We start from the raw sequence: 11618 nt of genomic DNA on the forward strand, positions 1-11618 counted from the left end.
TGGGTAGAAATGCCAGAATTTAACAAAGCAACCAGAGTTGCTCAGTTGTGAACACAAGTGCCAACAGACCATTAACAAACCAGGATGCCTGGTAGCTGAGACATCTTCAATGATATATTTTCCCATTAGTCACACATAAGAGTTTAATACAGCTGGACAAACTTTTCTTTACAGGGGAGGTATGAATATAAGAATGCTCATTTGAAGTTTTTTTAAAAATTTTTTTTTTTTAAATTTTTTCGTTGCTTATGACTGAATTTAGGTGATAAACCAGATATCCTGAGATGTTAATATTTCTTAAATGTAATAAATAAAATTGAAGCATATGTTTGTGTCAGTCTCTTTCCTTTCTGTAGTGGGTTTGTGTGGTTGGGTGTGTTTGTGGGATGGGCAGTAAGCTGCATAGGTATGTATGCATGGAAGTGTAAGTCATAGGGTGTTTGTCTTGGGATAAAAATGCATTTTGCCAGGTGTGGATTTCAGGGGCAGGGGTGGATTTCATCTAAAAGTCAGAGGAAATGTCACTGTCTTAGGATAGATGGCTCTTGCAAGGTCGGGTACTCAGAAAATCCAAATTCATCCCAGTGCATGTTGTAAGTATCAGCTGTGAACTTTGACAACCAGACCTCAAGCAATAACCCACACCTTTATGTAAGGCTGCAGTGAGAGGTTTGATACAGGGAAAATCCGGTCTAAAAGCAGTGATGCATTGGCACAGGCTGCTGGGGAAGTGCTGTGGCACTGAGGGAAGTGGCCTTCATGATTCTGAGAGGAGCCACAGCAACCTCCCGCATCACTGTGGGGCAGGGCCCGTCCTCCTGAGCCGCCATGGCCGCCCGCCATTTTCCTCCCGCGAGGACTGCGCCCATAGCAACCCTGCTGCAGTGTGGGGGAAGGACTGGAAGAAGAGGAGAACGCGGCTCCAGCCCTATTCCGGCCAGTGAGACCGCTCCGCCCGCGGCCTTATCCCCGCGTCCTCCCCTGACGGCCGGGCCGGGCTGTGCTGCTCCTTGTCCCGCTTCCCCCCATCGGCCGTGAGGGGGACGCCCGCGGGGCGGCTGTGCCCGCGCTTTCCGGCTCTCCTCAGTTGTTTTGCCCGTTAGTTAACTTCATATTTCGTATTGGGCCCACCTAAAATACCCCAGACTAATCGATATTTGCCAAACACGTGGAGAAAGGTGGCATAACCCCCACGGGCACTGCCGGGATGGGGTTATAACCCCACACAGGGCTCAGGACCTCGGTCTTTGCCCACTGTGTGGTTTTGTGCCTCATCCCCTTCAACTGCTGCCAAAAAGCACCACAATGGCTTATTTTTGTGTGTTATGGAGATGTAGGGAAAACCTAACACTGTCTCCTTCCCTCAGGCTGAGTAATTTCTTGGGTGAATTCTGGCTAAGTACCATTGTAACACTTACTCTCTTATCTACTTCTTTCTACAGGGCAACTAGGGAACAAGCATTTGATAACAAAGTGCACTGAAGTTATGGAAAATATCACTTGCTCTCAAAACTGGTTGTGTTTTGTAGGGAGTTTGTGTTAACAGCTGTTCATTAAACTCCAGTCCCAGCTGTGCTCGTGGTGCCTGAGCCATGGGGCTGCAGCTTGGCACCCACCTGCACACAGCTGTAGTTCATTGCCCCTTCTGGAAGAAAAAAGAGGGCAAAATTGTTCTGGATTAAAAAACAGTAAATATTACCTTGAACCCATTGCACTGGTACGTGGTGTTAAGCACATTTGTGCTCTGGCAAGCAGTCTGGTTGGCTAGATATGCTTCTGATGTCAGCCTGCATCACCGTGCTGAAGTCTGTAACCCTCACCTGGCATCGTGAGAAGTCTCTCCCTTGGGGGAAAATCAGGTCCTAGTGATGCTTTGTTTAAAAAACACAACACCAGAATGCTGCATGACTTAAGTTCTATTTAAAAACATGGACCCCAGGAGGTCCCTTCCAACATGAGCTGTTCTGAGTTGCAGCTGGTGTTGGTTCATGCACTGTTTTGCTGCCTCTGGGCAGGGCAGTGGTACAGCCTGGCACTGGGGGGAATGGGAGTGAAGTGATGGTACACCAGGGTGTGATACAACACTCAGCTTTGCTTAATGAAACAGTTTAACCCCCTCTTTTCCTCTCTGTGGCAGTGCTGAATCTGGCCAAGCATTACTTTCATGCTACAGACTACATGGGAAAAGGTATAAGTACTGGTAAACAACGTCAGCTGTTTTCATCATAATTTCTGCTTTTATGTACGCCAGGCACCTTTGAGCAGCAACTCATTGATATGCTTTAACATTTTTGATCTCACATTTATAACTATTTGAACTGTTGCCTCAATTTCTTCTCCACGGGCAGGAAAACTGAGGCTCTAATAACTTAAGACCAATATTTCTGTGTATGCTTGACTTGCAGAACAACAACCTGCCTCTTCAAGACTTCTTAGAGCCTGAAATTTAATCAAAGAGTGTTGGTGCGTTTTGGTTCCAGAATGATGACTACTCCAGAAGGTGATTATCAATTGTTTTGGCTTACTCATATGCTTAGCTATCTCAAGTTAGCCATCCCAGCCATTAAAACTACTTACATCACTTATTTTTATTGGCAAATATAGGCAAAATGCCAAAATGTTGCAAGAGGATTTAGATATCCAGCTCCCATTGTTTACAGTTACAGTGTCAAACAGTAACTAGGCCTGAAGGAAAATACAGACTATTTGATCCCATGGCCTGGTGATGGTTTTGTTTTTTTTTTTGGACCACGCTGTGTCTACATTCAGAGTTTGATTCTGAGCCACTGAAGTCCACGAAAACACTATTGACTTTGGTGGGAGAAAAATACTAGGTTTCTAACAAAGTAACCTGTGCCAGAGCAGTGCTATGGGTATAGCAGCAGAACAGAGCAGGATGACTAACACATTGTATAAAGCATTGCTTTTATGTAGCAGCTTTAACTGATAGGTTCAGCTCAGTCAAGAGCATCTGCATGACCTTATGTCCTATTAGCAAGGTTTGCCTACTTAGCGAAGGGCCCTTGGTGTGCCGTGTCCTTGGGTGGCAGTAAGGAGTGTGGCCATGCAGAGCCCCTGAGGAGCAATGGCTGAACACCTGAAGGCGTGATTGATGAAACAGTTTAGGAAGAGAGCCAGCATTGGGTTGGACTTGATCCAGCATCTGTATACATAGATGGAGTTTCTCTGCTGTCCTGTTCTTTATCTGTGGCTGCAGGGGACGTGGCTCTTTCAGGTTCTTGAATATTGGTTTGCTTCTGGGAAACACAAAGGGCTAAAGACTTGTGCTGATACAAGTTACCCTCTCATAGGTTACACTGTTGTCTGGTTCTTATAAACTGTCACCCTGATGCTTATTTGATTCATCACTTCTTTCATCTCTCTGAAATGTGACTGAGCTGGCTAATGCTTTTATTATCCCTCACTAGATGTCAGGAAGAAGCAAACTTACACCAGTGTACATGAGGCAGTGAAAGCTGGTGATGTAGAACAGCTTGCATTAATGATAAAACGTGGAGCCTCTATCGACGAGGTGGATTTAGTCCACAAGTTCACACCATTGCACTGTGCTGCACACTCTGGAAGCCTGGAGGTAAAATCATAAAATCATAGAATAACCTGGGTTGAAAAGGACCACAATGATCATCCAGTTTCAACCACCTGCAGGGTTGGCAACAACCAGACCAGGCTGCCCAGAGTCACATCCAGCCTGGCCTTGAATGCCTGCAGGGATGGGGCATCCACAGCCTCCCTGAGCAACCTGTCACCACCCTCTGTGTGAAAAACTTCCCTCTAATCTCTAACCTAAACCTCCCCTGTCTCAGTTTAAATTCATCCCCCCTTGTCCTAAAAATATCTACCCTTGAAAACAGCCATGCCTCCCCTGTTTATGTTAGTGTTTGGACACAGCAAGGTTTTATGGGTTAACGTTTTCCTCTGGGGAGAGGCTGAACACAACATTGCTAGCTTTGATCAAGCTAGATCTATAATCTCTGCCTGCTCTTTTTTTCTGATTTAAGGTATTCACTAAGGAAAGATGTGCAGTTTGTTAGGACTACATTTTACCTTTCTGAAGCCCCAGGCAGTTTATGTAATCAGTGTCCTCAGATTTTACAAAATCAGAGCTTTTCTAACACCAAACAAGGTGTGCCTTCTGGTCTCCCCTTCTAGCCTCATTACCTTCTTTTGTCCTTGTGTTTTCCCCTTCACTCAGAACACTTGGAAAATCCATAAGGATATGTTTAATATTCTGAAAGTGACTGAGCCAAGCGAGAAGTGACACAGAAATGTTTGTTCATTTCCCAGTGTTCTGTCCCATGCCTCATTCTCTACAGAAACAGTTCAAATACAGTTCATTTTCATAAGCAAGAACACTGACTGTTGATGCAGAAATGATTTGATTTCCAGAAGGACTGAGCTGCTGCATTCAGCACATTCACCTTCCTGTTACAGCCTCCTTGTGCAATGTTTATAGCGATCTTACTTTGAAACAGCAAGGCTGTAAATAACCGTATAAAAAATGAAGTCCCAAAGGAAAGAGAGCTGGAGACTAGCCTAAAAGAAGACAGTAAATAGTAATGATGTGTAACAAAAAGCTTTAACTAGTTTTGTAGTTTATTATTTTCTTAATTGTTCTTTAAGCTTTCCATGGAAAGCAATAACACCTGCTGAAAAAAAGGTGAATAAAGTTAAAATAATCTGTGATGGGTGAGAGGAGAGATGGGATTACATATACTCAAGAAAGCCTAATAAATGAACTGAGGCTTTACATTTGATTCATGGCATCTTTCCTGCTGTTCATTTTAGCTGGACTTCAAATGAGCATCTTTGCACCATTTTTCCCCAGTGTTTTTACCTCATGCCACATGAACGCTCTCACAGTCTGCATTTTAAGTATGGAATTGTAAGATAAAGAAGGCACACTGCAAGTCATTGCAATTAGTAGGTTGGTTGTGCTTTTTGTGCCCTTGGATGAAGCCTTGAGACCATGTCATTTCCTAACACTGTTTGAAATGTAACATCTACTGTTGATTTATAGTTAGCATTTGCCTCAGATGAGTTATAAGAATTGTTATGGAATAAGAGTTTATTAAATGAATAAGAGCTTGTTTTTGGTTGCGCAGTGCCTTCACTGGTTGCTCTGGCATGGAGCTGATGTGACACGTGTGACAGTCAGAGGCTGGACAGCAGCTCACCTTGCGGCAATCTGTGGGCAGGATGCTTGCGTGCAGGTATGTAGAGATATTCACTCTCCAGCAAAAGGAAGGCAGGCCTTTGGTTTGGACACTTCCTCATGAAGATCAGCTGAAAGTGTTCCTACTGGAGCTGGCTCTGTGTCTTTACAGCTGAAACCAAGTCACTGGTAAAATGACTGCACTCGTTTGTTCCCTCTGTGCTATCAGATTTATCAGAGGAACCCAGCTGACCATCTCAAGTCACCCTGTGAGACAGTGTTTGCTCTTTCAGCCTGTGAGCTTTGCATTTCTTGTAGGCTTTGTTAATAAATGGAGCAAACCTAGAAGCTCGAGATGACCGCGGGTGCAGCCCATGGGCAGTCGTACACATTGCAAACCATACTGCGAAGTGGAGCGGTGAGAGCCTTCTACCTGCAATTCCCTAATGCAGAGCCAGAGTCTGGTATCCTTTTCCATACCAAACCCCTCACTAACTGAGGTTTGGGACTATAGATTAACCTCTGTTGGTACATTCTCATTGGTGACGCTGTGAATTTATTTGTAGTGTAAATTTGCATTTTTTTAATCGTAAGATGTTAAAAAAATCCAGTTGTGTATTATATAATGACTAACACGGTGGTAGATGTCTGAAAACACAACTTTTATGTGTGTTTTATTTCAATGAAGCCACGAACCTGTGAGAAATACGTCTTATGCCGCTTTCGTGGCTTGAATTTGGAGAAATATTTGATTTTGTTTAAATAAAGTAGCACAATGAACTGTTGATACTTATTTATAGAATGTCTCATGTCTAAGCTTCATAAACTAACCTGCAGCTTTTGTTTTAGAATGTAAACGCAGCAGACAGGAATGACTGGAAGCCTGTTCATTATGCTGCTTTTCATGGTCGCTTGGGCTGTTTGCAGCTTCTTGTTAGATGGGGAGCATGCATAGGTGATGTGGATACTGATGGAAACCTTCCAGGTATGTCAGGAATAATCATTTGGTTTTTCAGCCCTTGTTGTGGATGTGATAACTCTAGCACATCATATATAAAACACACCAGCAGCACTGATAGGACAATAGATAATGGTTTGGTAGGACAGAAGGGAACCACTTAAAACTAAAAAAGGAGATTAAATGGTAGGAATAAATTCTTTACTCACAGGGTGCTGAGGCCCTGGCATGGCTGCCCAGAGAGCTGTGGGTGCCCCATCCCTGGAGGTTCTCAGGGTCAGGTTGGATGGACCCTGGGCAGCCTGAGTTGTTGGGGGGCAGGCAGCCCATGGCAGGAGGTAGGAACTGGGTGATCTTTGAGGTCCCTTCCAACTGAACATGTCATTCTGTGATTCCAAGTCTCTGGAGCTGTTCAAGGCCAGGTCAGGTGGCATTTTGGGCAGCCTGGTCTAGTGGGAAGCATCACTGCCTCCCTGCCCATGGATGGTCTCTAAAGTCCTTTCCAAACCTAACCGATGACTGTATGATTTGTTCCATGCTATCAACCTCGTTATTCTATTTTTATAATGATGGGGGAATACATAAATCCCAAAGTACTTGTTGGTTGGCAGCAGTATCCTGTTCAGCTCCCACTGCTGCTGGCAAGGCTCAGAGCTCCTGGGAGCTGGCATAACTCACATCAGAAGCAGGCACAGCCTGACTGAGTGCTGTGTAGGTGGGCATTCCCTGTGCCTGTGCCAATGGAGATCATAGGAGGAGAAGGGCAGGTGGGGCAGCAGGCAGGTTCTGCTGCTATCTGCTCCTTTTTGAATGTATGCCAAGCTTGAACAGCTGTGCCAGTGTGATCAGATTCTGGCATGTTCATATGCAAGCTTTTGCATCCAACTACTTCTTAACTGGCTTGGTAAAACCCTTGTTCTCATTTACCTCTGATTTCTCCATCTTGATTTATGGCATACCAGTATTTCTGTGTTATCTATAGTCTGTACTCTCTTCAAAATCCTGTGTGTAGCCACTTTAGCACAAAAAATGAGCACTCTTTGTTTCTTGCCCTTCATAGTTTCTCCACTGTCCCTTTGCTTACCACGCTACTGCCTCAAATTACTCTGTAAGGTGAATGCTGTCTTTCAACCCTTTATTCTTGTTACATCGTTTCCCCTTTAACATTTGCCTTCTTAAGGTTTGTCATATTATTTGTTCTAAATAGCCTATTTTCTTACCTCTATAACTTGTTTGCAGGTTTAGATTTATTCTTTAAATCCATTTTAAAATATTTTATCCTCTGCCGAGTGCCATTTACCCAGAAAACTGATGTCTATGTTCTGTTCTGCAAACCCAGGCTTTGTTAAAGGACCTGGGGCTCTTACATCCCAGCAGGACATCTGGTGTAGTGGCTCAGGCAATAAAGAATCATGATGCTAGGTGCTCTGGTGACAACATAGAAGGTAGCTCAGTTTGCACTTGCTTCTGTTATCATCCAGAAGAAAGAAAATGCATTGTAACACTGTTAATAAAAGATTAACAGAAGTGCTGTGCTCTACATACCACTGTCAACTTAAATCATCTTTATATAATTCAGCTTCAAGATTAGCTGGCCAGTGCTATAATTTAATCTGAAAGTACTGACAGGAATTTACTGAGGTTGCAAATCTATGCTCCTAAAGCTCAAGAATTGTAACACTGCAACTTTTGCATGTTCAGCCTGGAGAAGAGGAGGCTCAGGGGAGACCTTATTGCTCTCTTTAACTTCCTGAAGGGGGGTTGTAGTGAGCTGGGGGTTGGCCTCTTCTCTCGTGTAATCAGTGATAGAACTAGAGGGAATGGTTTTAAGCTGCGCCAGGGGAGGTTCAGGCTGGACATTAGGAAGTATTACTTTCTCGGAAAGGGTGATGAGGCATTGGAATGCACTGCCCAGGGAGGTGGTGGAGTCACCAACCATGGGAGTGTTCAAGGAATGTTTGGATGTTGTGCTGAGGAATATGATTTAGCCAGGAAGTATTGGTAATGGTTGGACTAGATGATCTTCTAGGTCTTTTCCAACCTTGATAATTCTGTGATTCTGTGATTCTGTGATGTGCCAGAAGTTAGCTTAGGGGACTTGTCCTGGATACATCATTAGCAACTATGAAGATAATCAGAAATACATAACTCTTTTGCCCACAGAATGTCAGTCAGAGCATTTTGATGGAGTGATAATGCATACTGAGTTAATACGTGGGGTGATAATCTATATTATGTTAATACATGGGGTGATAATACGTTGCATAATAACTGTGTTTATTTTGCAACTTCTTCCCATTGATGGGACTGGAGACTATGATTTATTACATAATAACAAACATATATTTTGTACCTCTTACTTTGCTACAGGCCCGGCACTCTACTGGTGTTGAATAACTAAAGCTCAGAGTAGCCTAAAGGACAGGGGAGGGAGCACTTCTGCCATATAGGGAAGCAGTCAGTGCTGCGCTGGGTCAGAACAGCTCCTGCTCACACAACTCTCCACAACTGTAAATGTTAAAACTGTAATAGAAGTGCATTGAATACATCTACATATTAATGGGAATATCAGGGGACGTACCTCCAAAGCTCTTCCCAATAAAGTGAATGTCACTGTCATTTTATAAGGTGAAGTAATGGAGCTGCAGAGGTGTGATGCAGTTTGTTGGGAGTGGTGCAATGGATGTGGGACTGAAACAGGTGCCCTAACTCCTAACCAAAGACTCCTCTTTCAATCCCTCTGTTGTCTTATCTAGGAGAGAGAGGCCAGATCACAGCTGCTAAGGAGTAAACATTCCATGGGAAACAGAAGACCCCACCAGTGCATCCCTAGTTGTTGCTCTGGGGTCTCTTGGCAGTGTCATGATGTGTTGGCTGCAGTCAGCTCTGACAGGGCATTTTCTTTTCAGATCCTGTTTTTGACAGCTTTCTTTTACCTCCTTTGCCTATAGCTGAACTCTGTCCTGGATAGGAGCTGAGCATTCCGTATCCAGCTGCCTGCTCCCTCCCACTGTGCAGTGTTGGACACTAGATCTAACAGTTGGTGGAAACACTGCCTTCCTGGTGGTCAGCAATACCCTGCTCTAACATACTTGGTTTCCCCTTGTTCCATAGCTCATTTGGCAGCAGTGGAAGGACACCTGCATTGCTTTAAGTTCCTGGTCAGTAAAATGGCCAGTGTTATGCACACTTTAAAAGCAAGGAATGACCATGGAGAGACTCCAAGGGACTTGGCTGAGAGGTTCTATAAAGACAATATTCTGCAATATATTGACAGTGTGGAAAAAGAGGGGGAGCATCCAGAGACACAGGAAGGTGAGTAGGTATCAAATCTTAAAAGTTGATTAAAATTTACTGTTAAAATAGACATAGTAATTCTATGAAGCACTCGATTCTGAAATCTTGTATGAGCAGAACTATAACCTTTATATATTGCTATTGTAAGGTATGACTGTTGCTTAGGATGCTTGTGGCTCTTACTGACAGCTAGACTGGGATACTCTGCTCAACTTCATAAATAGTATTTACAATAATCAGAATAAAGCTTCTCACATTGTGTTGCAATATGAGTTGTTGTACCAAGTTGCCCATGTTCTGCCTAGACTCCAGCAGAGATCCAGAATCAATGAGTTTGCAGATTTGCCTGTTCATGATTCTCAATAACTGCTTAGCCTGGAAAGATCCCACTGAAATTAAGGTTACTTGCTAACCAGGAATACTACTGCAGTCAGTATAGCAAAGGACACGAGGGTGGTGAGGTTTCAGAGGAGGACGCTGAACAGAACAAGGATATGAGCACTGCACCTTCACCTCTCTACTATTCCCAGACACATGATTTCCCTATCTGCTAGTCTTTTGTCATTGTGCTTACAGGTATAAACACTAACACGCTCCACCTATAAAAAATAACCAGAAAAATCAAATGGCCTGCATGAATAGTTTTTAAACAAGAATCGTAGAATCATAGAATGGCCTGGATTGAAAAGGACTGCAGTGATCATCCAGTTTCAACCCCACTGCTATGTGCAGGGTCACCAGCCACCGGACCAGGCTGCCCAGAGCCACATCCAGCCTGGCCTTGAATGCCTGCAGGGATGGGGCATCCACAGCCTCCTTGGGCAACCTGTTCAGTGCGTCACCACCCTCTGTGTGAAAAATATCCTCCTAATATCTAACCTAAATCTGCCCTGCCTCAGTTTAAAACCATTCCCCTTTGTCCTATCACTGTCCACCCTCATAAACAGCCATTTCCCCTCCAGTTTATATGCTCCTTTCAAGGACTGGAAGGCCACAACAAGGTCTCCCCTGAGCCTTCTCTTCTCCAATCTAAACAAGCCCAGTTCCCTCAACCTTTCCTCATAGGACAGATGCTCCAGCCCTCTGATCATCTTAGTGGCCGTCCTCTGGACCCGCACCAAGAGCTCCATGTCCTTCCTGTACTGGGGACCCCAGGTCTGGATGCAGTACTGCAGATGGGGCCTCACAAGAGCTGAGTAGAGGGGGAGAAGTAGTATAGTTTATGTATTTGTTTAGACTATGGAAATCTGAATAGGTAGATGACTACTGTTACCGCCAGTAATAAACATTAGCTATAAAATAAAGGTATACTTCTTAGTTCAGATTTGTGAAATTAATCACTCAGCTGTATAAGATGCCTGTAGACGTAACCAAGTGAAGTTTAGTCAAGTCTGTGATGAACAATCCTAGATATGCAGCTGCATTTTAGCTAATTAAAGGTGCATTAACCTTGCTATGGAATGCCTGTGAGTGAGTTGTTATCAAAGATGCAAATTGAGACAAATATGAGCAGGTTTTGTGGAATTACTGGCATCTGCTCAGAAACATGCATTTCATTTTCAGTTTTAGATTTCCCAGCTCATGACGCTGCTTTCAGAGGGGACTTGTTAGAACTCAGAAGATTAGTGAGTTGTGGAGCAATCAATATTAATGAGCGGGATGATAAGGGATCCACTCTCATGCACAAAGGTAAGTAATTATGATCAGTGTTTGAGCTTTTTACTGTTTATTGCTGGCTTCTTTACTTAAATTTTCAACTGGCTGCTCATTAGATAAACTTAATGAAAACCAGCATCTCATTTTCTGAAGGCCTGAAGGAGCAACCTTGAAAAACATTTAATGACATATGCATATGCAGGGGTCACTTTAACAACAAAATAACCAAGCTGAAGTCAAGATAGAACACAGAATCACAGAATCACAGAATCACAGAATGACCCGGGTTGGAAGGGACCTCAAGGACCATGTAGTTCCAACCCTCTGCCTGGCAGGGCCACCAAACATACACCTTTACTAGATCAGGTTGCCTAGGGCCCTGTCCAACCTGGTCTTGAACACCTCCAAGGACGGGGCATCCACAACCTCACTGGGCAGCCTGTTCCAGGCCCTAACCACTCTCCTAGTGAAGAACTTCCCCCTAACATCCAACCTAAATCTTCCCTCTTTTAACTTAAAACCATTTCCCCTAGT

General features: G+C 43.8%; 1 protein-coding gene across 1 annotated transcript; it reads left to right on the top strand.

The window, feature by feature from the left end:
* Positions 1-5528: 5528 nt before the first annotated feature.
* LOC146759826 (ankyrin repeat domain-containing protein 42-like) lies at positions 5529-11617 on the top strand. Its single transcript, XM_085509700.1, has 4 exons — positions 5529-5591; positions 6023-6158; positions 9246-9446; positions 10992-11617. Exons 1-4 carry the CDS (start codon positions 5529-5531, stop codon positions 11123-11125), a joined length of 534 nt encoding a protein of 177 aa, XP_085365826.1. The 3' UTR covers positions 11126-11617.
* The last annotated feature ends 1 nt before the right edge of the window (position 11618 follows it).

This window comes from Coturnix japonica, chromosome 9 (assembly GCF_054131305.1).
Source record: "Coturnix japonica strain WE chromosome 9, WE-NBRP24, whole genome shotgun sequence".
NCBI classification, from domain to species: domain Eukaryota; kingdom Metazoa; phylum Chordata; class Aves; order Galliformes; family Phasianidae; genus Coturnix; species Coturnix japonica.

Excerpts from the sequence above, each read along its gene's own strand:
- LOC146759826 (XM_085509700.1), top strand. The coding sequence starts at position 5,529 with ATGACCGCGGGTGCAGCCCATGGGCAGTCGTACACATTGCAAACCATA. Across the intron at positions 5,592-6,022 it reads CCATACTGCGAAGTGGAGCG|AATGTAAACGCAGCAGACAG; the intron begins GTGAGAGCCTTC and ends CTTTTGTTTTAG. Across the intron at positions 6,159-9,245 it reads TACTGATGGAAACCTTCCAG|CTCATTTGGCAGCAGTGGAA; the intron begins GTATGTCAGGAA and ends CTTGTTCCATAG.